At 48.0% G+C, this 27,890-nt stretch overlaps 2 protein-coding genes across 5 annotated transcripts in view; one reads left to right on the top strand and one right to left on the bottom strand.

The window, feature by feature from the left end:
• Positions 1-580: 580 nt before the first annotated feature.
• Positions 581-8,848, top strand: LOC102565203 (E3 SUMO-protein ligase ZBED1). 2 transcript variants are annotated; one of them, XM_019483001.2, is made up of 3 exons: positions 581-2,454; positions 3,958-4,117; positions 5,676-8,848. In XM_019483001.2, exons 2-3 carry the CDS (start codon positions 3,964-3,966, stop codon positions 7,721-7,723), a joined length of 2,202 nt encoding a protein of 733 aa, XP_019338546.1. In that variant the 5' UTR covers positions 581-2,454; positions 3,958-3,963; the 3' UTR covers positions 7,724-8,848. The 2 variants fall into 2 exon arrangements, with proteins under 2 accessions (XP_019338546.1, XP_006265043.1); XM_006264981.4 differs by having other exon boundaries at positions 2,448-2,536.
• Positions 8,849-10,459: 1,611 nt separating this feature from the next.
• Positions 10,460-27,890, bottom strand: part of ZNF541 (zinc finger protein 541) — a 32,174-nt gene continuing 14,743 nt past the window's right edge. For 2 of the 3 annotated variants that reach the window (XM_006264947.4, XM_014607135.3), the window contains 11 exons: positions 27,635-27,794; positions 26,884-27,051; positions 25,300-25,627; positions 24,003-24,066; positions 19,647-19,789; positions 18,922-19,025; positions 18,288-18,363; positions 17,634-17,722; positions 15,973-16,113; positions 12,884-13,065; positions 10,460-11,508 (listed from right to left, as the gene is read on the bottom strand). In XM_006264947.4, coding sequence (XP_006265009.1) covers positions 11,328-11,508; positions 12,884-13,065; positions 15,973-16,113; positions 17,634-17,722; positions 18,288-18,363; positions 18,922-19,025; positions 19,647-19,789; positions 24,003-24,066; positions 25,300-25,627; positions 26,884-27,051; positions 27,635-27,794 — 1,636 coding nt within the window. In that variant the 3' untranslated portion in view covers positions 10,460-11,327. The remainder of the gene's footprint in view (positions 11,509-12,883; positions 13,066-15,972; positions 16,114-17,633; positions 17,723-18,287; positions 18,364-18,921; positions 19,026-19,646; positions 19,790-24,002; positions 24,067-25,299; positions 25,628-26,883; positions 27,052-27,634; positions 27,795-27,890) is intronic. The other variant, XM_014607134.3, reaches the window with a different exon arrangement.

The raw sequence follows: 27,890 nt of genomic DNA, 5'->3' as shown, positions 1-27,890 counted from the left end.
CACAACCCTTGCCTGCCTATGTCCTTAGACCAACAACCCCAAAGCATGGGTCTGAGCAGGGCTCTTCCCCCCGTCCCTCTCCCACTTGCGGCCACTTTATGTCACGTGTACAAGCGCCGCTGAAGGTTGAGGATATTCTGCTCTGGAGGCCGTGCCCCACACTCCCGCGCTCCCGCTGACCCTTTCCTCCAAAAACGGGTCCAATCCCTTCATGGATCAGGATGAACTCTCTACTTCCGCTGCACCTGGTAGCCACGAGCTCCCCCCTTTCATTTGTCCTGGGTGGAAAAACCAACTACCTATTCGTTTCCTATTGTGACCCCTCGGTTTTTGCCTGGTAAATAAGCCTGAAGAAGGGTGTTTGTAACCTGAAAGCTTGCAACAAATCATTTTTCCAACTATTTTAACTGGTCTAATAAACAATACTGGATTTCCCCCCCCCCCCCCCAAGAACCTTGTCGGCCTTAGCAGAAGCGCTTCTAACGAATCGGCAACAGCTGCTAAACGGCTGCTGTCGACAATCTCGCACAGGACACGACTGGTGAAAGTCGATAATAAATTCCCATCAACTTTCTCTTTCCCATTTAATATTTTATTGCCTCCCTTCAAGCATCTCTTCTCTAAACTGACCAGGCCTGGCCTCGGCCGTCTCTCCTCCTAGGCAAGCCCCTCTGTAGCACTGACCATCCTTGTTGCCCTTGTCTGGACCTTCTCGAGTTCTTCTCTATCCTTTTGCAGGTGCGGGGACCGGAACTGGGCGCCGTGTTCAAGGTGTGGACGCACCATGGCTTCGTAAAGGGGCGTCATCATGCTTTCATTACCATCCTGCATCTCCATAGATACTTCCGCTATCAGGTTTAGCATGATCCTGCTTTCCCTGGTGCTTCCCGCTCCCTTCCGGGGACACTTCTGAGCTGCCTAGGGGACCGACCTGCGTGTGGTCCCCGACCATTAAGGGTGGGGTAGGCGGGCACTTGCTGGCAGGCGACCACGGTCTGGGGCAAGTTGTCCCACATGGCCTGACTGGCTTCCGCATCAAACCCATGCTTCCAGAGGCACTTCCATGCTGCCCGGGGGACCGACCTGCATGTAGTCCCCGACCTGAGGAGGGGGGTAGGCAGACACTTGGCAGTAGCAGACCCCGGTCTGCAGCCGGTTCTCCCACCTGTCCCTGGCGTCAAACCCACAAGGCATTTTGATATGGGCTGGGGCAGTGGTAGCACTGCCACTGGAGGCTTCGCATCCTCTGCAGAGAAGGGGCTGCTCGGTAACAAGACAAGTCCTCTCTAGCCTTTTGCAAACGACCATTCTTCCTGAGTTAAAATACTTCTGCTGCCACAGTAGATTTTTCACTCAGTAGATCATAAAAACACAGACAAGGAGGGCTGGAAGGGACCTCCGGAGGTCACATCTAGTCCAACCTCCTGCTCAAAGCGGAACCAGCCCCAACTACATCATCCTGCACAAGCCTACCTAGGTCTTAAAAACCTCCAAGTACGGAGACTCCCCCCACCCCTCTGGGTAGCCTGTTCCTGTTACTACTCTCCTTATGAGAAAGTTTTTCCTAATAACCAACCTCAACTTCCCCTTGCTGCAGCTTGCGCCCATTGCTCCTTGTTCAGTCATCCGCCCCCACTAAGAACAGCCCGGCTCCAGATGTCACGGTGCGTGACAGCAGCAGCTTCCCCATTTGAGGGATGTAGAAGCAGTGGCTATAGCTAGATGCAGCTACTAAGGGAACCTAAGAAATCCTGACTTCTACACACCGAGCTGCTGCAAACTCCACCGCTAGATATTTCAACCCGAGTTGCATATTCCCTATGTTTGTTAGTGAGGGTCAAATCCCCGGCTTCACGGAGGCGTAGCTTTAAAGGTCAATTTTGTCACCTCTCTACTAACATGAGTCGAGCCTGTTCCAGTGCTTTACTATCCCCTCCTCGTGAGAAAGTTTTTCTTAACATCCAACCTCAACTTCCCTTGCTGCAACGCGACACCATTGCTCCTTGTCCTGTCGCCACTGCGAACAGTCCAGCTCCAGTCAAGAGGATTTTATCTTTTTATTGAGTCCAATCCCATGCGTTTCAACAAAGGATCCAAGACGGTCCGGCTCGGTCTGCAGACTTCAGGAGATGCAGAAGCCACCGCTTCCAATGATGAATCATCTTTACTGTTATAAAAAAACCAAGAGCACGCCCTATTAACCAAGCACCCACAGCCAGAATTTGTCCTTCAGCAACAAAACAGATCGTGATTAATCAGACCGTCTCCGCACTCAGCTTTGTTATAAATGCAAACGGCGCGGCCCTCCCTGTCTGCCAGCAAGCACACACTCGCTGCACACGTTGCATCGGGGCTCTGACAGGCATCCAGCCTCCTCCGTTTCAGATCAGCTCCCTTTCCATCCTGGCTTGAACTTTTGAGAGGAGCCCTAAATGAATTACTTCCAGATGAAAGGTTAGATATATCCCATTTTACGGCACAGAGCTGAGACTGCAAACAACCCAGCAGCTCGTATCATGCCCATGGTAACAAAGGAGTGAGTATGAGATGACCTATGCCTGTTTTCTTCTTCATCTGGCTAAACTTCATTTCAATCCGTGCACTCCTATATGTGTGTGTGTGTATATATATATATATATATATATATATATATGCATGTGTATATATACATATATGTGTGTGTGTGTGTGTGTACACACACACATCTATCTATCGATAGATAGATACACACGTATTGTCGGAAGTTTGCAGGGTTTTAAAGCAGGGAAGGTTGAAACAGCAATCCTTGGGGGGAAGGGGGGGGGGATGAAGCTGCAGAATAATTTCTCGGGTGGGATCTGTTGCTCCGGCATCAGCGTACGATCAGCTGTAGGATTTAAACATGACGTCACCACCTGGGTCGTTTCCACCGCTCCCTGAAGCAATACGGCGTGACTTCTGTGCTGTTCTGCACCATGTCCTTGGCCCCTCTTCCGGACACTTGGCAGGGTGAAGCGATGCAACTCACCCTTGCGGAGGGCGGGAAGAAATGACAAGGCATTTCCCCAGCGAGAGAGAAAGGCTGCGGGGTTGGAGTCAGGATCCGCTTTGCCGGGTGTGCTCAGACAGGTGCAATCTGAACCTTGCCTTGACAACGCATCCTTGCTCTCTCTGCTTTGTGCTGGCAGTGGAGGTGACCTTGGGTTTTTACAGAGCACCTGCCATCCTATCAAGCTGTGCCGTGAGCTCTCACTGCCGCCAAATACCAAGCGGGCGGCCCCGGTCCCCTGTGAAACGCTGTCACTTGACAGGCAGATGTCGGGTTTCCCAGCGGTGGCACATGGGGCCGTCTTCGAAAGGAGACGCAACCCAGTTGCCTTTGCAAAGGGCGTTTGCATCTGTGATGGGAGACACCTTTGGGGTGGGGGGTTTGCAGACAGCCCCTCTGCCCTTCGCAAGGGGCTCGTGACGGTTTGGAAACCAGGCCCGCTATCCTCAGCTCGCAAGGGAAACCCCGCTTGAAAAAGAAAGAGGTTTCCCTCCAGCCCTTTGTGCCACTGTTCGATTGGCTCGGGCTCTTTTCTGACAGCCCGTCGCTGCAGGATGGAGAGGGCTATCGCATGCTTGCAGGGAACAGGAATTCCCTGTGCTGCGGCGTGCTAGACAGTAGATCCAGGCGGGTTTTCTTCCAAGCCCAGTGCTTCTCTGGCTCCCCCATAAAAGCCCTGTCGTGGAAGAAGCACACAGGGACAGGACTGATCTGCCTCCACGAAGCTATGGGACATTCACGGGTGACAGGCGCGGCCTGCGGGTTAGTTATTGCTTGGAGGTAACGTCCTCAAAAGAGCGGGATCAGGGGCTGGAACGTGAATCTCGTCGTGTCCCCCGCCGAGCACAGGTGTCGGCGGTGCCGGACGGCCCCCAGGGTGATCCTTCTAACAGCCGCTCTTTGTGTTCCCTCCTGGGATGCTCCCGAAGAACGCAATGGCAGACGTGAACGCCAAGAGGGTGCCTCCTTTCCTGCAGAAAGGCGTGAAGCCAGAAGATGGTGGAGGGGACGTGCAGCAACCCAAAGAGGAGATAATAGAGGAGCCGTCTCTGCCCGTCATTGCTCCATCCTACCCCCAGATCGTGCAAGGTAGGTGCCTGCCTTCGGTCTCTTCTCCACCAAGCAGCTTGCCAAGATCCCATTCAGCTGTGTTAAAATGCCAGGCGCAGCAGCAGCCTTCTGATACAGCACCTGCAAATAAATCATGGATAAGGGGTTCCTCAGTGATGACGAGCTCCTCTAATCATTCATTTAGCCATGAGCCAACAGGGTGCCCTTGTTGCCAAGGTTACCAGCATCCTGGGCTGCACTGGTAGGAGCGTTGCCCGCAGATCCAGGACAGTGACTCCTCCCCTCTATTCAGCACTGGGGAGGCCACATCTGGAGTCCTGTGCCCAATTTTGGGGCCCCCACTACAGAAACGATGTGGACACACTGGAGAGAGCTCAGTGGAAGCAATGAAAATGGTTGTGGGGCTGGGGGACAGGACTGGTGAGGAGAGAGTGAAGGAGCTGGGCTGATTTAGTCTGCACCGAAGAGGATTGAATAGCAGCCTTCACCTCCCTGCAGGGGGTTGCAAAGAGGATGGAGCTGGGAGCAGACGGCAGGACAAGGAGCAATGGGCTCAAGCTGCAGCAAGGGAAGTTGAGGCTGGATATTAGGAAAATCTTTCTTGCTAGGAGGGTGGTGAAGCACTGGAAAAGGCTCCTCAGAGAGGTGGTAGACTCTCCATCCTTGGAGGTTTTGAAGACCCAGGTAGACAAAGCCTTGGCTGGGATGATGGAGTTGGGGCTGGTCCTGCTTGGAGCAGGGGGTTGGACTAGATGTGACCTCCTGAGGTCCTTCCAACCTGAATTTTCTACGATTCTGTGATCTGGTAAGGAGCTCTGCCGGACATAAGCTTGGTTATAACCATCTATAAAACGCCTTCGGCCAAGGCACTTTTGTATCAGTGCATCACTGCCAACCTAAGGAGTTTGTCCCTGGATTTAGCGATTTTTCCCTTTTGCCCAAAGTGACTGAACATCTGCATCCAAGCTCCTGTCTTAGTTCAGATTTGGTGACCTGCCTGGGGGTGTTTTTGCTGGCTTTACAAAGTCTTAGCAACACCCCACCGCCTCCTGAGGTCTGTCCGGCATATTTCTGCTTTCAGGGATTGCCCACGGAGCTCAGGAACAGACAGCTTCCACACCAGCTCTAGCACCCATGTATAGCAATATAACACTGGCCTCTTAGCCAGAACGCTTGCCTACAAGTGCCCTTAGAGCGGATGAAACAACTGAGTCTTCTTTCTCTTAGGGACCTGCCACTGGTTCGAATGGAAGCTGGATAGAAACCAGCTAAAAGGTTATGAGTTTTCAAGCGCTAACGTAGCTGGTTGGCTCTTTTCATAGCTGGATGGCCATTTTTATGGCTTGGTAATTACTTTGCAGATGTAGTGGGTCTAAAGTTATTGCATGATTAACCAGTTAATTGCATGATAATTACTTTGGATGGGTGGCCGGTCTTGCTTTGCATGCGTGGCCGGTCTAAGTTTATTGCGCGATTCACCCGCGAATTGCGCAATATATGCAACACACGGCAGGGGCTTTCATGCTAGTTTCAGGTGAAATTAAGGTCCGTTCTGTCATTTCTCCTCCCCCCACAGAGGAAATCTCCATGGTGTTCAACACGTACAACATGGCAGCCAACCTCGGCCCGTCCTCCAGGAGGAAGAGGGAGAAAGGGGCGGGCCACGATGGCACGAGCACAGCGCTCTATGTTGACCGCCGCAAATCCAAGGTGTGGAACTACTACACCAAGCTGGGGGATGCCTACGTGGAATGCAACGTGTGCAAGAAGCAGCTGTCTTTCCACAACAGCACCACCACGATGCGGGAGCACCTGGTGCGGAAGCACAGCATCCGTGACACGCTGCTGTCGCAGCTGAAAGATGACCAGGCATCTGAGGCCGACTACGCGGCACCGGAGAACGGGATCAAGCGGGCCAGGCAGATGACGCCAGAAAACAACCTATACCACCCCGCACCCTGCTTAGAACCCAGGACCGACATGATTCTGGAGCTAGTGCTCGAGATGATATTCCGCGACCTCCACCCGCTCTCCATGGTGAAAGACAAGGGCTTCGGACTCCTCCTCGGTTACCTGGAGCCGAGTTTCACCCTCCCGTCCCCAGCCCAGCTGTCCAGCATGCTGTGGCACAGGTACAACGTAGTGAAGCAGCATCTCGAGCACTACTTGCAAACGGCTCAGTCCGTCGTGCTGTGCGTGGAGTCCTGGATCTCTCAGCTCAGCCAGCCCTACCTGACCGTCACGGCAAGCTTCATTGATGGGGAGTGGCGCTGGGCCCGATGCATCCTGGAAACGCAGCCGGTGCACGAGAACAAGGGGGCAAGCGATTTCGGGGAGAGGCTCTACACTGTCCTGTCCGAGTTCGGGCTGTCCTGCAAGGCCGTGTCCTGTGTGATACACGACAGCCTGCGCGACACAGCCGCCAACTCGGAGCAACTCCAGGGCACCTACGGCTGGGCAAGCCTGTGCTGTGCTGCCCACTTGCTGGACCTGTGCATCCAGGCCGGGCTGGAGGTGGAGCAGGTACAAGAGGCTCTGAGTGCCGCCAGAGGCATCGTGAGGTACTTCCAGCAGGACGCAAAAGCCACCTGTTCCTTGAACAGCAAGTTGGAGGCCATCAACAAGACCAAGCTGAAGCTTGTCATGGACGCCAGGCCCCGCTGGATAACGACCATCGAGATGTGCGAGAGCCTCCTGGACCTCAAATGGGCCATCATGTCCGTGCTGGAGGAACACCCCAAGGGCACGGCAGCTGTTCAGAACCTGGCTGACCACCAGTGGAAGCTCTTGCAGGACCTGGTGCCCGTCATGAGGACAATTAAGATCGCCACGTCCTTCTTGCGCGAGGAGCAGAACGTTTCCATCTCTTCCCTGATGCCATGCATCCACGGCATCGTCGCTGCCATCGGACAGCAGTGCGAGGAGTCCAGCAGTGTCATCAAGACCGTGGTGGGCAACATACGGGCGCAGCTGATGCAGCGCTGGGGCATCTTGGAGGACGAGACGGTGCTGGAAAGCCCGGCTGTCATCGCCTCCTTCTTGGACCCGCGTTTCAAGGAGATGAGGTTCCTGAGCCCCACCCTGCGCAGCGAGCTGCACAGGAGGGTCAAAAATATGTTGTCGCAGATGTTTAACCACCAGTCCCCGCCTCCTGCCTCGTTCTGGGTGCCAAACTCAGATTACAAGGCAGAAGGGGGAGAAGCCGGGGGCCAGCTGCCAGCTCATAAGGACAGGGGCTCCGGCAGCCAGTCCCAGAGTATGTATGACATCCTTCTGGGGAAGGACCCAACAGAGAGCATGCCCGAGATCCACCAGCAACTGGAGAACTACATCGTGGAGCCACTGTGTAAACGTAGCACCAACCCGCTGGACTGGTGGAGGAACAATGAGCACCGCTTCCCCGCTGTGGCGAGGATGAGCCGGCAGTACCTGGCCATCCCTGCCACAGCTGTGTTGCCAGATCAGGCCTTCGCTGCCAATGAGAGTGCCCTGGAGCACCGGCGAGCGGTGCTTGCCCCTGAAAATCTGGACCAAATTCTGTTCCTGCACCAGAACTTTGACTTTTTAGAATCCATGAGAAACAACAGTGAGAATCGGGGCAGAAACCTGCACATCCAGTATTGAAAACACCGGGGTTGCGGTGGGGGGTGGAGTTCAGGGGTGAAGTTTAACATGGCTTGAGTCCTGTCTATCCTAGGAGTGGGGTGCTCAAAAGCACTCTGGTGTAGGCCTCACCTGCCTGTGGAAGTCAGTGGAAGCTGCAGCACCCAAGGGCTGAGTATTTTCCTCCGATCCCCTCCTACACGTGCAGCCGCTTTGCGACACTTCTGTCCCGCTTGGATACAGCTGATGCAGCCGTGTCAAACCGCGCCAGTTCATCCGCAACCATCATGCTCCCAAGCCATATTTGTGCTGCTTCCTTGGAAATCCCGGCTGCTTCTCCACGATGCCTCAACGGAGCAATCACAAGTCTCTAGAGGACGCTGCAGCCCTGGCAGCAGATGAAGCAGTGCATTTTAGGATGTGCAACCACAAGGGGCTAGATGAACCACTGCCGGCGTAGTTGGAGATGCTGTCCCTAATGCAAACAGACAAAGGCATGGTGGACAATACAGCCAGGCTAGGAAGAGACAGACTCTTGTCACAGGGTAGGGAGAGTCGCCATTAGCTGCTAACAATCACCAAGCATGAGCCATAATGCATGCAATTTCAAACCATGTTTAGAGGCAACCACATCACTAAAATCTTCCCTGTTGCAGCTGCACTGGTAGCTAGCATCAGGGTGGAAACGCTACTGCCACAGGGGAAATGTAGGCTGAAATTAGGAAGAACCCTCTCATTATGAGGGTTAAGTAATGAAACAGGCTGGCCAGGCTCAACGCCTCTAGCCTTGCAAAACTGTCGTGATAATCTACCCGTCTGACAACACCACTCTTGATGGCGGGAAGAGACCCTTAGTTATATCCGATTCACCATCTAAGCCCAACAAAACACACAATCGCAAGCTCCCTACCAAGTGCGGTACTGCAAGGTTGTTATTTTTTATGCAAGTAAAGCAACAGGCAAAAATCGGTGCAATAATTTAGGACCAGGCATGGTGCTCGAGATAGGAAGACTGGGACAGCCAGACAACTGAGAAGATCAAAGAGACTTTTAAGTTTCTTTCAGGTTCTTCTGCCTTGATCATCACTGTAATACCTGTGCACCTTGCAATAAATAAAATAAAAGGAGACTAAAGTGTCTCATGTAGCTCCAACTCCATTCTTCTTCCTCTGGTGGAAAACCGTGATTCAAAAGACAGGGAAAAGAGCCGCTGCACACTGTTGTTTTGGGGATGGCAAAGTTGAGGCGAGTTTTGCGTTTGGCCTGGAAAGCAGGGCAATGGCTGAAGCAGCTCTGCGCTCCTCTTGGGGAAAACACCAGTCTTAGTGACCTTCACATCCCGGCACTACCAAATCCCAGTTCTGCAATCAAAGTGGTCAGTTAACACCTGCCCCATTCTTTGGGCTCCACAGCTGCTAAAAATCTTGCGTGATATCACAGCCAATTCGGAGAATGAATGAGGTTAAAAACCCTGCCAAAATCCTGCCGCACGACTTCACTATTGTGCCACTAAAAAAAAAATGCTCGATCATTTGTATGTTCCAATGAACTACAGCGACTTCTGTCTCTTCGTGGGGCCAAAGCAGTTTACCCAGAGGCAGGTAAGAACTGCTGGCCTATCTCCTCTAAAAAAAAGCAAAGGTGCACAATGCCTTGAGATTTCACGGGGACTTATGTTCAGGCTCGTCTGTGAACCGCTGCTCCAACGTATTCCGTTTCCCCCTGGATAAACCGCTCTCAGATGGTAAGATTCACGCCCACGTGGAGCGCAAGCATATGGCATACGCACCACTTATGTCTTCAGTGAGATTTAATTGTTCACGGGCTTCAAGCCGGAGGCACGACTTGAGAGAATTTCTCCCGTGCTCTCCATGCAACAGAACCTATTAGATTTGCCATCCCCATAGGACTTGCTGGCTGCATGAAATTCTCTTGTTTCAAGGTTAGCGTACGGTGAGCTGAATGAAGCTAACATCTCATTAAATTCTAACTGGTTGAGGGTAGTCTCTCCCTTGCCTGGTTTCAGCTCTCCCGGCTTGTCATAATTTAGTAAACTGCTTTCCGATCCAAGCAGCGACAGACATAATCGGCACTTACCTTTATAACTCGCCCACCCCATGACTGCAAGGAACTGGCTCAGCTTATATTGAGACACATAACATGATTACAGTAGTTCTTTCAAAATCCTCATGTTCCTGCAACACACGTTGCTTCGGCCCACCAGCCTGGTATAACCAGTTTTGCTTTCCTCCCCTCCCAATAATCAGTAAAAGAACAACAACTTTCACAGCAACGGCTCCATTTTTATAGACCTGGTTTTAATATGTTCTCTCTTAAATGGTGCAGTCAGTCCCAAGGCCGGCATGACGGTCGGGGCACTTAGATGTTGTGCATCACTCATGATTCTTCGCGCAAAGTGACCCGGTGGTGCCCATCTCCTCACCTGGCTTGCAGGGAACTCATCCACCCTTTGACAGGTGTTGCTTTTATTCCTGCTGGGCATCCACACGCCGTCCTCACCCAGGATAGCCCGGGTGGGAGTGCCGGTTTAGTCACCGACAACCTGGCTGTTGAACAGGCTGTACTGGTTTACAAGGAACCAAATAGCAGACCCAGAGAGGCCTGGCCTGACAGGTCTCTCTTAAGGGAGAGAGGTTTAACAGAACCAGTTTGAACAGAACTAGTATAACTAGTTTTGCTTTTGGGTTTGTTTCTTCTCCCCCCGCAGTAAACGGAGAACAAGAACTTTCACAATCATAGCTCACAAACTCAGTTTAATAGAACTATGAAGCAAGCACATACAAAATAACAATCCACAGATCACCGCAGCACTACACACTAAAACTGAAATCCAAGAAGTGACCGTCACGTTATGGAAAAAATTATATATATTAAATACAATGGCAATTTCTCATTGATTTTCCTATTCTGTCCTTTGGGGGGGGTTTCTTTTTCAAACAAACAACAACCAAACCCTAAAACTGATGGTAAGACATGAGGGGTATCCACATCCAACTTTTACTTGTAAATGGAGCAGAAAGGCTCCCCCCACTCGCCACCAAATGAACAAAATCAGAAGTTAAGAGCCTCTGGTATTGGTGTAACAACTTTTTTTTTTCTCAATCATGCATAATTGTAGTTTAATGCCAGGCACGCATACTTAATTTAACACGCATCGTTGCAGTGTTAATCTAAGTAAGTAAAGAACGTTCAATGCCTTCGTGTTTTGTTTTGTTTTTTGGTTTTTTTAAACTCAAACTCAAGGCAAACAATATTATGTTAGTGCGAAGTGCTGAAAATATCCAGGCAGGCTTTTGCACTCCGTTGTACAGAAAACAATACAGGTCTCCTTCCATAAGGTATGGGAGGGAAGGGGTTTCTTTGCAGGGACTGAGAAGTTTGCCTCTGCAGCCTCACCAGGTGCTCCTGCCCTAGCAAAAGTTTTGAGTGTTTTTCAGCATCAGTGCAGCTACATCTGTGCGACTGACCTGGCAGCACGGTCACGTCACTCAACCCTGCTCAAGACTCAGCATGTCACACATGATGGAATATGTAGGAAAAACACCTGTTCAGGGGCTAAAAATGCTTACACACTTTTCCAGCAGAAGTCAGGCTGCCTTCACCGCTACTCAGAAACCACGATTTCCCAGTTACCGTTGGAGGAGGTCAGCACCCGGGTCTCCTCCAGCTCTGGCTCGTTTCTGACTTGTTTTATGGGCCACTTACTCTTTACCAGTGGCTCCACGTGCTCCTGCGGTCGGTGCCGCTTCATGTGAGCATTTCGACTTTTTACCTTGTCAAACACCCTAGAAGTTAGAAAACGAGGACCTGTTAGTTTGGACTCCTGCTCTCCTCTGACACTCAGCTTTCCAGAGGCTTTTCCAGCCTAAGTTGTGATACCTTCCCTCCCTTTCTTCTCCTGTTATCACCTCTCCTCAGCAGAAACTAGGTGTCTTGGGGAGACCAGGCTAAATGAAGTACTGGTTTTGAAATGAGAAGTTACAAGCATTACACCTACAGTGAAAGGAAGAGGAACACAGGTGACTTGGCAATAGCCATAGGGGCAGAGTCACTGTTCTCCCATGATTCTCCAATGAGATCAATGGTAGTTTGTGTAGCTGGACGCTATACATCCCCATGCTTCTCAGGGGCTAAGTCTGCAGATGTGCAGGCATCGACACCTCTGGGGTTCAATCTTTTCAAGGGTCATGCTCAGCTTCTAAACAGATTGCATTTTTCTCCCAGGTCATTTTGCCTTCTATCATTTCCAGGCACCACACCTGACATTTCCTTAGCAGGCTGGAGAATATTTTCCTCTATTTTTACACATTTCCTTTGTGAATTCAACAGCACTATGCATGGAGCCTGGTTCATTTGGCCAGTTTCACCAAGAGAGAAGAAACAGTTTAAAAAAAAAAAAGTTAGTTATGGAGCTGGACTGGTCTCAGTGCGGGCAGACGACAGAACAAGGAGCAATGGGCTCAAGCTGCAGCAAGGGAGGTTTAGGTTGGATATTAGGAAAAATTTTCACTAGGATGGTAGTAAAACACTGGAATAGGCTACCCAGAGATGTAGTGGAAGCTCCATCCTTGGAGGGTTTCAAAACCCAGCTCGACAAAGCCTTGTCTGGGATGATGCAGTTGGGGCTGGTCGTGCTTGGAGCAGGGAGTTGCACTAGATGTGACCCGAGATCCCTTCAACCCTCGTTTTCTGTGATTCTATTTGTGGCTATAAAGTCACAAGGCCTCTACAAGAAGGCTAAGTGAGGGTCAGGCATCAGAGAATCATAGAAAATGAGAGTTGAAGGGACCTCCAGAAGTCGCATCTAGTCCAACCCCCTGCTCCAAGCAGGACCAGCCTCCACCACCTCTCTGGTAACCCATTCCCAGTGCTTCACCACCCCTCTAGTAAGAAAGTTTTTCCTAAAACTTGCCTTTCCTCAACTTCCCTTGCTGCAACTGGAGCCCATTGCTCCCTGTTCTGTCATCTGCCCCCACTGAGAACAGTCCAGCTCCATCATACCTGAAACCAAGTACCTTTAAAACTTCATGTTTAAAATGTTATCTTTTAGGAAGATGTACTCCTTTATTTTAAAACGCAAACAAACTGAACTGAGCAGATATGTAAAAATAAATAAATAAATAATCATTGAATATACTAGGATAAATAATAAACCAATACCTTTCACACTCTTTACATGGAAATACACCCTGACAGTCTGTACTTCCGGGCTGGGCTGGAGTTCCCTTCAGACTGAAGGCTGGACTGTATGCGTCATTAGGTGCTTTTCTGTAATTCTTTGGCTTTATATTCATGTTGTGTTTGGGCAAAGGACCATGCCTTTTCCATGGGCTGCAGGCAGTCTGCAAGTTACAGAATACAGATTAAAGGCATTTTCCCTGTTGTAGCTGGAGAATTCAACAGAGTTCAAGTCAAAGAAAATTAATTCTACAAAATTAATTGACAAAGCCTTGGCTGGAATGATCTAGTTGGGGCTGGTCCTGCTCTGAGCACAGGGTTAGAATAGATGACTTCCTGAGTCATTAAAAAAAAATCAGGCAACTGTGGTGTTGATGCTTACAGTCAGATGGGTCGCAAATTGGCTGGAGGGCCACACCCAGAGTGCTGGTGGAAGGGTCATTTTTGACCTGGAGGGATGTGGGCAGTGGGGTCCCCCAGGGCTCGGTCCTTGGGCCCGCACTGTTCAACATCTTCATCAGCGACTTGGACAAGGGGGTGAAAAGCACCTTGATCGAATTCACGGATGACACTAAGATGTGGGGAGAAGTGGGCACGCTAGAGGAGAGGGACAGGCTGCAATCAGACCCGGACAGGTTACAGGGGTGGGCGGATGAGAACAGGATGGGTTTCAACACTGACAAGTGCTGGGTGCTGCACCTGGGGGGGAAGACCCAGCAGCACACCTACATGCTGGGGAACTCCCTTCTCATCAGTGCAGAGGCAGAAAAGGATCTTGGAGTCACTATTGACTCCAAGATGAACATGAGCTGCCAATATGGGGACGCAGCCGGGAAGGCCAACCACACCCTTGTCATGCATCCGCAGATGCATCACGAGCAGGGCCAAGGAGGTGATCCTCCCCCTCTATTGGTCAGGCTGCAGTTGGAGTACTGCATCCAGTTCTGGGCACCGCACTTCAGGAGGGATGTGGACAGCATGGAGAGGGTCCAAAGGAAGGCCACCCGCATGATCAGGGGGTAGCAGGGCAGGCCCTACGAGGAGAGGCTACGGGACCTGAACCTGTTCAGCCTCCACAAGAGAAGGCTAAGAGGGGATCTGGTGGCTGTCTATAAACTTACCGGGGGGGACCTGTGGGGAACGGGGGAGTCCCTGTTCCCCCTAGCACTACTGGAAGTAACAAGGAATAACACCCATAAGTTGACGGAGAGTAGACTCAGGCTAGATATCAGGAGGCGCTACTTCACTGTCAGGGCAGCTACGAGCTAGAACCAACTTGCAAGGGAAAGGGTGCTCACCCCTACCCTGGGGGTCTTCAAAAAGAGGCTAGATAGACACCTAGCTGGGGTCACCTTTCCTGCCATGGCAGGGGGTCAGACTTGATGATCTGCTCAGGTCCCTTCCGACCCGACCAACTATGAAACTATGAGGTCCCTTCCAACCCTCATTTTCTATGATACTATGATCTTTTCGAAAATACTGCATCACAAATCCAAATGCTGAAAATTCAGCTCGACTCCAGCATGTGCTTGAATGCAGATGGCCTTCAGAACGGATTGAAGAAACCCTCCGATTCCATGCCTAGCACCTTGTCTGTGCAAGGCTTTTTGCTACTGCTGCTGGTACCACCTCGGGTGTACATGCACAAGTCACAGCGGGAGCACGGGCACAAACTGGTACCGGTCATCTGCGTTTTAAAGCACTTTGTCACATAAAACTGCTCTGAGCAGGGGCAGACCACACATTGTATAAGATACCAGTGACTGCTTTGAGTCCGATCTCTACCGATGCCCCACTGTTGCTACCCCAGTTAGAAATTAACCTTCAATGACAGCTATGGGAAGCTATGATTTAAAAAGTCTAATTTCAGGCACCTGCTAAAACGGGCAGGTGGTCAGGGTGCATCAAATCCAGACCTACATTATCCTGATCCTAAACTATAAGGGAACCATTCCTTCAAGGCTCCAAGAACTCTTTATTCTCCATGAAGTTCATGGCAGGAGAGGGGACTTAGAAGGTTTCTAGGGACTGGACCCAAAACCATTTCCTACCCGTCAGGAATCTCTGTGAAACTCTGTTTGTCCAACATGTTTCAGGGGCGTAAATCAACACAGCTCCACTGATTTCAGGGGAATTGTGCCCGTCCGCACGAGCAGAGAATGGACTCCCTGCCCTCTGTTACCTTCCTCAGGAAGAGAAAGCAGCACTTTACATGTGTTAAATGCAGCGTTCTCCAGCGCCGATACCTCTGACCCTCCAGAGCACTATAAACAGCTACTTGAAGGGGAGACACTATTCTCCAGTCGTTTCCAGCCTCTGCTTCTTGGGCTGATATTCATGAAGCCCGCAGCCCAAACGCATCCAACTTTAGCAAATATTTATCAACTGCGAGTCTGCCTAGGGAATTCCTTTCAATTCCAAATACTCAATAAGAAATAAACTCATTTAAATGACTTGAAAAATAATCACAGATCTGGTAAATAATTACATGTTCTTTGTGCTGTTCTGTTAACAGAAAGCACAGGCTTTGAATGAACAATTACTAATGAACCAAGTGTTGTGAAAACAAGCTTCCGATGCATCCAGATTATCAAGCATCTCCTGCGTGCACCTCTGATAATTTTTTTCTCTGCTTGCCATCATGAAACAGCATAGCAATATTCATGTTGTGTCAGATAATCAGCAAGGTTTTTTTTTCTTCTTTGCAAAACACTGGCACAAAGAATGCCACATGGATAGCAATACGTTTCGTGCCGACAGCTTCACTAATAAGGAGCTAGGGATTATTTTAGATGACTAATTAGGAGCTGGGAGTTATCTTAATCTCTTGTTTTAATTAGCAGTGGAGCCAGAGCGTCACGAACAAATACTATCCTGAAAGAATAATGGCACGTTAAGCTCTTCTAGTAGTATCTGATAGGTCTCTGCAAGTTAAACAAGGAAAGCAATAGAATATTAAAGAAGAAAGTGTTTCCTGGAGAACTTGCTAAAAACATGCCTCCACATCTCCTAAAGCAATGAAAGATTTTTAAATTAATCGACTCTCACATGGGTCCCCAGGAATTTTCTACCTTTTCTTCTGTGCTTTCTAACTCATCCTTGTCTCTCTTGACCCTTTTTTCTACCACTTGTGCTCGACTGAGGTCAAATTTTATTATTTTTTTCCAGATATAGTAATATTCAATGCACTGGAACACGTTCTTATTCTGAATCTAACGGGAGAAAAACAGAAGCAATCCACAGTGAGTATATTAGTAGTTCTGCAGTTACTTCTATAAAATGCAAATATACCGCAATATGTATCAATACGGAGGTATTTCCACTACCTACAGTAACAGGTGTCCAGATACCAAATGGCAGGGGCCAGGTAAGTACCTTTACGTGACTGGGATATGGAGCGAGTACAAGCCCGAGGGGCTTAATTGATTTATGACTGCAAACTCTTAAGACCCTTGAAAAATACCTGCCACAGGCGCTTGAGCTGAATCTCTCACTGCAAGTCAGAAGGGCATGCTGACGAGGCATTATCTCCGAGACATCTGGGGCTCTGAAACTTGCTTTCCTGGGCATGTCTACATGAGACACTACTGCGCTGTAGTTACTGCCGATTTATTTAGTAATTGTATGAGCAAGTACTAAATAAATGTGCGGTAACCAGAGTCATTGCACAGTAGTGCCGGTAAACGTCTTTTAAGTGACGCTACTACACAGCAGCGTATTAGCACCGTCCCTGCTGTGATGCACTACAGTGCAGTATTAGTTGGCTACTGTGCAGTCAGCATCTCATGTAGACGCACCCCCTGGACCTGAATCAGCCCAAAAGATCATACTGCACAAGGCACCTGTTTGACAGGGGCTTTGGAAAGGGCTGAGAAGCTTCCCAGACTCACAAAGGAGCTGGAGAGAGGGCAGGATTCGGCTTTAAATGCTTATTTTAATGTTGCTAGGATTTTGCTGTTCTACCAGTTTAAGTTAGGGAGAGCAGCATCTTATATGGGTACCTTTTTATTTTCAACAAAAATGCAAAGAGCTGGATTATGATGAAGGGATGGTACGAAATACAAGGGGTACTGTAAGCTGGCTAAGCGTGAAATGGAGTTAGACTAGAAGATGACAGAACAAGGAGCAATGGGCTCGAGTTGCAGCAAGGGAAGTTTGGGTTAGATATTAGGAAGAATTTCTCACTAGGGGAATAGTAAAGCACTGGAACGGAGAGGTGGTGCAGTCTCCGTCCTTGGAGGTTATGAAGACCCGGACAGACAAATCCTTGGCTGGGATGATGTAGTTGGGGCTGGTCCTGCTTGGAGCAGGGGGCTGCACTAGATGTGACCTCCCCACCTGAATTTTCTATGAAATCTGACTTTCTGCATTATAATTAAAACCCAAAGGATTCCTTAGGATCTAGTAATAAATATTAAATCTACAAAGCTGAAAAATATAAACCTCCCCCCAATGTACCTGACCTCCCCAGACAGACAATCAGCAACCCTGTAACTCTTTTCCTTTTGCTTAAGTTTTTTTGGGAAATATCCACTAAAGTGAAAAATGTGTTAGAAAAAGTGCAAAATATTTTATTCTTCAGGAGAATGTGAAAATAATTTCAGAGCTCCTGAAGCTAATCATGAACTTCTAAGTTATGATACCATCTATGTTACGAAGTTATAACTTCTAGACTTCTTATGAAGGTGTTTTATTAATCTGAGAAAAAACAAACCCTCTGCAGAGACCTTACCTTCTGCTGTATCAGGTAAAAATCCTTCTTATGGAGACAAAAAGCCTTTCTAAACAACTGCTTCTCAACAGGCATCCAAACATCTGAACCTAACGGTAATAAGATGCAAATTATGAGATTGCATAGCATGTTTAATGGACCATCAACGCTTGCAAAATTAAAACACTTTATTATTCACGTACGGACATTTTTCCCTTAAAAAAAATGAAATTCCAATCTATCAAGCTTCAGTAATGAGTTAATTAAAGTTAGAAAAGTCTGAAAAGCTCTAATTAATGCTGGCCCAACAGGTGCCCCAGACTGTAAAATATGTGCACCACCAGAAAAACAGCACAGAAGAGCAAGCGTCTGTCACTGCTGTGTTTCGGCACGCTTCTCCCATTGGGTGTCACTGCAGGGCAGTACATGCTCTAAAGGGCTGCATAAGAAGACAGCCGGGGAGCCTGACAGATGAAAACAGGGAAAGCAGATTAAAACCGAACAGATGCGAGCTATTGCTACCACCAGAGGTGAGAACCTTTGTTGTAGGTAGATGTGCTGGTGTTTTAAAGCAGAATCAGAATATAAAAGGCAGAACACAGCACTAGCCAACCGCTGCTCAGCTACTAGCATCTCAGCTCACTGGTCCAAAAAACAGGTTGATTTCTCATTGACCTGTGTAATGGTAGTCAGCCAGAGGGTGGGATGCAGGCTTCTGAGGTCCTCCAAACAGCAGCATCTCCACGGCTTTCTGCAACAAATGAATACAGAAAGTCATTAGTTCCCTCGGTAGAGAAGCAGGAAATTGAATTCTGCTCTCGGCTGGGCTGATGTCGATTCGCCAGCTTTGATGACACAGCCCAGTATAACTCGAGAGCAAAGTTTGGCTCATGTTGAGCAATGTGCAATAGTGACGTTCTCCACCTCAAGGCACGAGAGCATATTGGTGTAATGCAGCACAGCGCTCTGGAAGCGTCTGCTCCAGCACTTGCTGAAGTCTACGAGAGTCTTTCGAAGCACTTCAGAAAAGTGCCCAGCATGAAGTGAGTGTTACACCACTTTAATGTGGGGGAGAAAACATCCTTGTGTAGCAGTTCTTTACTTCGGCTTGCATGCACCAGAAAACTGATGCTACACTATGCCAGGTAGCTAGGGCAGCAGAGGCCCCTGGCTGGGAAACGCTGCGTCCAGAAAAAGTACATCTGCTGGCTTAACTACATCACCTCCCTAAAGCTACAAAGAAATGCTGTATTGGTCCCAGAAGAAGCCATGTTATCCCAGAACAGTCATTCAGGCATCAGTTACTTACCAAGATATTGCCCTGGGCTTCATGTAGACAATGCAGGGCCAATTCTAGGTTGGTACCTCCCCCGGGCATCGCACTGGAGCAGGCCACATTTAGGAGTTCTGTTACTGCAACCACAAAAGAAAATGCAAAGACAAGTTGTACGATGGAGGGAGGAAAAGGACAAGAGAAAGGCGATGAGAGGAAAAAGGACAGCAGCAGAAGTGAAATGGGGAGTCAGTGGAGCACGGAAAGAGTGGGAGAACGCCCTCCTTGTCTACAGCATGCCATCTCCCTGATATACCCATGCCCTCCAGACACGCATCTTCCTTTCCAAGGTCAGCATAGATGAACTGGGACTAATGCTGGTGACTGGTTTCGATGAGGAGATGGCACGGAGAGCATAATGACTGCTCAATTTGTTTACTGCTCTGGCTCAACTCCCTTTTTTGTGTCCTTGTGACAAGATGTTTACGAGAATTCAGATTCATTGGGATCTGACAGACAGCACCACAAGCACTTCTGCTGTGGCCCTAAACTTGCGACCTCTGCGCCGTCAACCATGCACCTTAGTGCCCATGCCACCCCAGCCCCCCTGGCTCTACTAAAACTAAGCAGTCTGCTTCCCCATGAATGCAACTGGGAGAAGGTCAAGAAACAGCAGAATGAGAGAAGAACAGAAGGTTGCAATGACAGCAAGGAAGTTTTTAATCATTTCATCGAGGGGCGGCCTTAAGAGCTTAAGCCACCTCTGTCCTGCGTTTCCTGGTTGGTTGCGATGTTTCCCCAGGGTTTCCACACTAATGACGCTCTATGTTCATCGTTTTCTAAAACCGATCTATCCTGGAGGTTTGGAATCTCTGCCTGAAACTGGCTTCCAATGTTAATATGTCTAAAGTAATTAAAAAAAAAAAAATGGAGACAAGGGAGAGAATTGGGAATGAATGTATCGCCATCAATACACAAATGCACACAAATACACAGATCATGACGGAGCGAGATGTATATGACATCCATGCTGCGTATATATTCTTCCGCAAAGGATAGCTAGCAGCTCCCGTGTAAACAGCTAGGTTCAGTGCCATCAGATGTGGCCCTTGGCTGGCAGCCCCCATAGGGAGGCCAAACACTAACAGGAGAGGCCAAGGGGAGCGACTGTCTTGCACCCACAGTGGGTCTCTGGCAGGAGTAGGTTGAAACACACTGGAAGGACAGGGAAGGGAATCCTGCGCTCTACACTCATCCAGACTTCAATTCTCCTGCTGATAAATCTTGCACGTGGGAGCCGGTGCTTTATGTACAAGAACAAAACACTCAGTTGTATAATGCGAGGGTTGGAAAGGACCTCAAGGGTCATCTAGTCCAACCCCCCGCACAAACACAGGATGCGCTATTTCTACGAGCTATTGTAGACTACTCCCAGGAACAGGCACGGGGGCGGGATTAATGCCTGACCCTGGGTTAGATCAAAATAAAGTTCAGCACAGATATGCAATGCGGTGATGGGCCTCTAATAATGCATTTCAGCATGAGGCGTCTGGTTCAGTTCTTGCGCGTGCCCTACAGTCTTAGAACATCAAGATCTTTTGCGACAATCTTGCTTTTATCCTTTCTAATACTCATTCAGCCCTACAGGTTTTGTGGTTGCCTCTGACACACTGTATTAGCATTTGCCTTTCCTATTCTGGCTCTCGCAAATGGTGCAAAACTCAAGACAGTTTATTCTACCTAAGGATAATCCTGTTATCAATGACACTGTTCCTAGGTATATTTAATCCACATGGTGCAATCTTGTTAACAATAACCCCCACCCTCCAGGACGTGCCACCTGGCTATTAGCCTTTCACTGGCTGCTGTGCTACAACACTCTCTTAGACTCGCTAAACACAGAGCTAGCAAATTCTTTGGTAAACATTAACATCTTTCAGCCACAGCCATGGAGACTCGGGCCTTCCTTAATTAATTTTGTGCAAACAAAAAAGTAATTGATATGACAGCTCTCATTTTCTTTATTATTTAACAAGAACCAGAAATCGCACTCCTCCTATTAAACTCATTCTGCACCAGTGACAGTTTTAAAAGCGCTAGCCAAGTAGTTTAAGTATCACCAGTCAACGACCATGTTTTACAAAAAAGCTGCTCATAGATTTAGAGCCTTTAAAAGACGGATGTTTACAGGGATAATTGGAAAATTCAGAGTTGTAATGCTGCGGATTTAAAAAATAGCCAAGTGTTTCAAAAGCGATATAAACCCTCCTGTGTCAGGACGTTAAGCCAGCCTCCAAAATCCTTCTCTGGAGGCGCGCTATGCAGTAAGTGCTTTCTGTAGGAGTCCCCTACCTTCCCTTGAAGGCTAGATTAGGGGCTTGTCAAAATGACAGGTTGGCTGCCGCCAAAGCTGTGCCAAGCAGACCTACAGCAGCGGAGTTCCCATGTGGAAACATGGCATATGGTGGCATTGGCAAATCTCTGTCGTATAGAGAAACTGTGACTAAGACACTCGAGTAGTCTGCCCCTTGATCTGATCCAGATTGACAAACCCTGGGTGGAAAAGACATAGTAGTTAACTTCCGGTCTTCCACCAACCATGTACAGAATTGAAAGCTGACCAAAAGTGGTTAGTAAGCTACATGCCCTGTGTCAAGTGTAGTGCTGCAAAATTACTTTAAATTCCGCCCTACAATCCTCTTCTTGCACACATTTAATCCACACGACTCGATCTTTCCCTCTTGCAGTATTTGTACCAATTTATACATCAGGGAACAAAGGGGAGTAAGGGCACGGCTTGACCCCAGGGCAGAGAGGGAAGAAGAAACAGGATGAACAAACACTTAGGAAAAACTCTCTAGGAGGGTGGTGGAGCACTGGAATGGTTTACTTAGAGAGGTGGTGTAGTCTCCATCCTTGGAGGCCCAGCTTGACAAAGCCTTGGCTGGGATGATGGAGATGGGGCTGGTCCTCCTTGGAGCAGGGGCTGGACTAGGTGCGACCTCCTGAGGTCCCTTCAACCCTTGTTTTCTATGATTCTGTGTCCTCAGTGGTGGCAGACGACAGAACAACAGTCTTAAGTTGCAGCAAGGGGAGTTTAGGTTAGATATTGGGAGGAACTTTCTCACAAGGAGGGTAGTGAAGCACTGGAGCAGGCTACCCAGAGAGGTGGTGGGATCTCCATCCTTGGAGGTTTTAAGGCCTGGCCTGACACAGCCCTGGCTGGGATGATGTAGCTGGGGTTGGTTCTGCTTTGAGCGGGCGGCTGGACTACATGACCTCCCTCCAGCCCTAATTCTCTATGACTCTGTGATGACTCTATGAGTTCTTGGCTCTTAGTCATGTGTTGAGACCACACCTCTCCTCTGTCCCACTCGCATGAATGTACTGCAAAGCACCAAAGTCCAGATCTTATTAATCACCTACATTACTTCCCCTGCTTTTGGACAGTTATGGAGCTCTCCCAAAAACAAGCTTGTCCCTACACAGTTAAGAAAGCTGGCTCTGCCCAACATGTATAAAGTCCGCAGCAAAAGGTGAAATCAGCATCGGGGAGCTAGAAGAAAGGCGATGATTATGACAGATGACTACCAGAATATCTAAACATCCTGTGAAGAAAGACAGAGGGAGATCTTTATTTATGAGGCAAACCCAAGGGCAGAATGAAGCCAATGCTTCATCAGGATAGCACTGGATTATTTTGTTGCAACATCGTTTTGGCCAGTGCTTGGCACTGTCCGGCCAAAAATGCTATTAATCCAGCCAGTGATACAAGGCAGTGAGAGAACCAGCCAAGCGATGGATTTATGTACGGGTGAAAAGGGAGGAAGGTAAATAATGCTATTTTAACAGGCCTGTAAAACATTAGAGTTGAACTAACCAAACTTCTTCCTCTCCTAAAGCTGTCTTTTTTCCTCATCAGTGCCATTTTCCAAGTTCCCTTTTTGTCAGGGATTGGTCACAAAAAAAAAAGGGCAAGAACAGATGGAGTGCTGTGACACGCATCAGAAACAATACCGTCAAGTTATGTTTCAACTGATGCAATTCTAGTCTGCCTTCTTACTGTTCCTTTGCTCCGAGTGTGTCACAAACATTTCATCGAGGATCGCTACACAACTGTGAAGGGGAAACACATGCTGCTCGTCCCATTTTAGAGCTGTGTAAAGAGAGTCGCAGGAAGAGGAAGTGAAATTTAGGCATGGCTGAGAAGCATGATGTTGTGGTAAAAGAGCAAGTGTCAGCACTTCTCTGTTCTCCAAAAGAAGAGTATATTTTCTTTGCGGGGATTAATAATAACCTAACACAACTAGGCATTGTGGAGCTTTTGAGAAACACTTAAATACAACACGTGCTAGAGAAGTGCAAAGCAGGCCCCCATTCGGCAAGGCGTTTTAAGAACGGGCACAACACCCCAGTACATCAAAAGATCTCCTTATCTAATTACAGTTACTCGCAGGCTGATTCAGCCCTGAACTTGCCAACAAACGAGCCGCAAAGTCAAGAACTGAACTGAGGAACTTACTCCTAGAACCCCTGCTGTGACGGCTGAACAAAGTTCCCTCCATTTAAAGCTCTGCGTTCATTCAGTGTGCATGAATTCATTCGTTTCCAATATGAATTCCATTCTCTTTTTCCCCTGGGATTTTTCTGCTTGCTGACAACTTGTAGCTCGATGAAAAACTCTACAGCCCCGGAATTACAGAAAATGTACAGCCCTTTATGCGAGCATTTGGCCATGTCCAGTTTGTCCAAAGGAGAACTCTTTTGTGCGTTCGAGCCATCACTCCTTCAGACCTATATTCCAGCTAATCCACCCACCCCATCTTCTGCAGTAGCCACTACCAGATGCCGCAGAAAAAGGTAAGCAGCTCTATTTGCTATAATACTGAGTAGCAAGGAAGTATGCATTATTAAATATAGCTAGGAAGAGGTGGTCATTGCTTGGGGACCAAGGGGACTAATCTGAGTGTTAACCCTGACCGAGAAGGGGAAGGCAGGCACCTGGGTGGTCAACCAGGGGCTCCTAGAGCACAGAAGTCTGCAAGGGGACACATCAGATCTCCATGCCTGATTTAGGTTCCAGGAGCCCAGCCACAATAACTACGACTACTACTTACGGCTCTATGCTGATTTTGGTGTTATCTTTCACAAGAGAGAATCCAAAGTCTCCATCCATTCTGTCTAAAAAAAATTAAAAAAATACACACATACACTGAAGTTAAAAACACTCCTGTAAGATCTTCCTTCAGCCTCGCTTGCCATTCTTGCCATATAGTTAATCAGTCAATCTGTGTCCAGAGTCCTGTGTCCAGCTGTGGGCCCCTCACTACAGAAAGGATGTGGACACATTGGAGAGAGTCCAGCGGAGGGCAACAAAAATGGTTCAGAGCCTAAGGCACAGGACTTGTGAGGAGAGGCTGAGGGAACTGGGGTTATTTAGCCTAGAGAAGAGCAAGCAGGGATTTAATAGCAACCTTCAACACCCTGAAGGGTGGATCCAAAGAAGATGGAGCTGGACTGTTCTCAGTGGGGGCAGATGACAGGACAAGGAGCAATGGGCTCCAGTTACAACAAGCGAAGCTGAGATTGGATATTAGGAAAAACTTTCCACAAAGGGGATAGTAAAGCACTGGAATAGGCTCCCCAAGGAGGCAGTGGACTCTCCTTCCTTGGAGGTTTCCAAGACCCAGGTAGACAAAGCCTGGCTGGGATGATCTGATTGGGGCTGGTCCTGCTTTGAGCAGCGGGTTACACTAGATGTGACCTCCTGAGGTCCCTTCTCACCCTCATTTTCTATGATTCTGCAGCTATAGAACACTTATTGACTTCAGTGGAGCAAATCAAGCAACTCTTTCAACAACAGGCCCTCCATATGGACCACCCAGGTAAAAGTTGTCCTTGTTTTTGGACCACCAATCACAAGAGGCCATCCTGTGGACTGAAGAGTCTTAAATTTCATCATCATAAATGAAATCTAAAGACTACACAGCACATCACGGGCCAAACTGTAGTAAGTGCTATTACAGCAGCTGTTACAGAAAGCACACACTAGAAGCACAGTCCTGTCCTCCCTCACCTGCAGCTCACAAAGTCCTGGCAAGGCTGGGGGCACAATCCATATTTGTGTGGGGACACCCTTCAATCAGCAGTGGCCTCTAATCCACATTACACACACTTTGGTGAGAATACTCTGGTCTTGGAGAAGGGAATAGCTGTTCACTGGGCTCACGAAAGAGGGAAAATATGGGTGTTCACTATCAGGTATTTTACACTGCATGGGATTAAGGTGTGCACACCACTGTTCTAGCACTGGCAAGATTTGGCCCTGGGAATGGCAACCTACATAACAACAGATTGTATGCATATGTGTACATTTCTGCCCAATTGTCAACAATTTTTAACATTTAAATTTACCTAGAATAGTACTGAACAGCTTGCTGGGATCTCCTTTTTCAGAGGAAGAGCAGACAGTGTTGAAATAGAGCCCTGATCCTTCCCGTATCGGGCTGAGCATTGGGGGTGGAGTATACGGAGAGTATTGGAAAAAGTCCCTTACGAGATGGTCAACCAGATAGACTGGGGAACGAAGATTGCTTTGATAGCATCCTCCTATGCTTGACTGCATCTCGCCACATAACGGCATGGGAGAGGGGATAAAAAGTGATTTGGACCGAGTCTGCCTCTTTCTCTTTTTTTGGTGCGTGCTGGAGTCCTGCACATCCTGGCTTTCCTGGTTATTAACCTGAGAAGACAATTCATTCGAAATGTTAAATGATTGCGTGGGGCACAGAAACAAGAATAGCAACTGCGAGCAACTTGAAAACCTACCAGAGAGGAGGAAGTTTGAAATTACTTGAGTTTCACATCTGTTGCATATCTGGATTTCTCTAGAATTCGTCTCGTTACTTATTATTTTTACACCAGTTACAAGTGATGAGCACCAAGATTTACAGAGCAGGGTTCAATAAAAAAAAAAACCACAAAACATCCTCTTCTCTCTATCCCTTATGCATACAGGTTGTTTCGGGTAAAGCAACAGAAGTTCCCAAGGTCTGGAACAGACTGCCGCTGGAGGTGGTTCAAGCACCCACTTTGAACGCCTTCAAGACACATTTGAATGTTTATCTTGCTGGGATCCTATGATCCCTGCTGACTTCCTGCCCCTGGGGCAGGGGGCTGGACTCAATGATTTTCCGAGATCCCTTCCAGCCCAAATGTCTATGAATCTATGAAGTATTCATGAAAACAAAAAGAGGGGAAAATGGCCCTCTGTACCTTTTCTTGCAATCATGGTGAGTTGAGAGAAAAGGTTATCATTGTGAATGCTTCTTAAAAAGAAGAGTCAGGCTGAAATTTTCCTTAAAACAAGTGTTTTTGCTAAGCAGCCATCAAATACATCACCCAGCACCAACAGACAAAGCCAGGCTCTGGAACACCTTCCTATTAATTAAGCCTATTCATTAATTTCTTGGTTAAAATATTCACCTGTTATTGGCGACAAAGAATTGTCATGACAGGCAACTGCTGGCAAATACACACAAAGAGAACATATTTTTCCCAGCCCCAACTCTCACGCATTAAATAAACATATTTAGCTCAAGGCTGCTTTCATTGTATACTTCCACTTATTTCTTTTCTCACAGGGCTCAAGGCAAATATCCATTGTCCATCAGAATTTAGACATTTCTGACCATTTTCTAACATTTTGCAACTCTCAGCGGGTGTTTGGAATTAATTTTTCAAAGCGTTTCCAATTGACTACTCTCATGGGGCCCAATCATGAACCCCTTATACTGAAGCGAAAGCCACCGCTCTGCCCAGGGTCACCGCTGAAGTGGCATTTAAAACCTATTTTGACGTTTTAACTTGTCATGGTGCACAGGCTTTTTCCCAGCCCCAAACAACAATGCATTTCACACACCACCGAGCACGTGCTCAAAGAAATCATCCCACTGAAGTCAACCTAAGTAGTTCAGAAGATCGTAAATGATGACCCACTTTGTTCCGTGCCTGTTCATCTGTCGCTGTCACAGGTACAGAGACTGGGATCACCAGAGGCACTACTGTTCCATCGTCTAAAGGTTTCTTAATGTCTGAGGGAGTGTTTCCATCGCTTACTGGCTTCAGGAACAATGTCTGAGGATTCAAGTTTTCTGCATCATGCACCTTGACACAAACAAAAATAATAATAGTAAAAATTTTTAAGTGCATCTGGTAGCATCGATTGGAGGATCTCAAACAATTCCCTCAACTCCCTTTGTTATTTTGCATATGGGGAACCTGAGACCCAGCAAACTGAAAGGAGTGTTTCTAAAGTAACACAGCCGAGAACAAAATCCGCAAGTGCCATTCCCATGCTATAAACACTGCATAATGCTCCATCCCAAACGGTCATGCTGCGTTGTCAGACTGCTGTTGAAGATCCGCTGAAAAAAGTTCTACTGATACCAGTTTCACCAATATTCCCTAGCTAGATAGTGTAAAAAATTCTGCTGGAAATACTGGAAGTTTTCCAATTAATACAACCCATTCGATGGCCATTTGAGGGGCTTCTGACAGCATTGCAATTCCAACAATCTCTGTGATTCTGGATCCCCATTATGTGACTCTCCAAAATCTTCAGTGCAAAAGTTAAGTTGCTTCAAGGCTTTCCTGTCTACCAGTTTGGAACAGGTTTTAGAGAATCCTTGGGATATTAATTCAGACTTCTATTAATTAACAACTGTTGGAGGATTTGATTTCCCTTTACCTGCTGTTCGTTCCTCCCTTGCGGTGACTGCCATTGTTCGCTATGGAAACACATATGGCTACTCAGACCTTTCTCAGTGTAGAAAAGCTGACTGCAGTTCTTGCAAACGAAACCACTTTCACATTTGCTCCCATCCATATGGCCGGCACTGGTTTTGTTACTATAAGTGGAGATCAAGGTAAAAAGATGGAAAATTAACATTATGAAACTGAACTACTGTTTGCAATTTAGTTTCTATCAGTATTAGGTGCACGCT

This window comes from Alligator mississippiensis, chromosome 15 (assembly GCF_030867095.1).
Source record: "Alligator mississippiensis isolate rAllMis1 chromosome 15, rAllMis1, whole genome shotgun sequence".
In the NCBI taxonomy this organism is placed as follows: Eukaryota; Metazoa; Chordata; order Crocodylia; family Alligatoridae; genus Alligator; species Alligator mississippiensis.
This window is presented reverse-complemented; position numbering and strand designations above follow the sequence as displayed.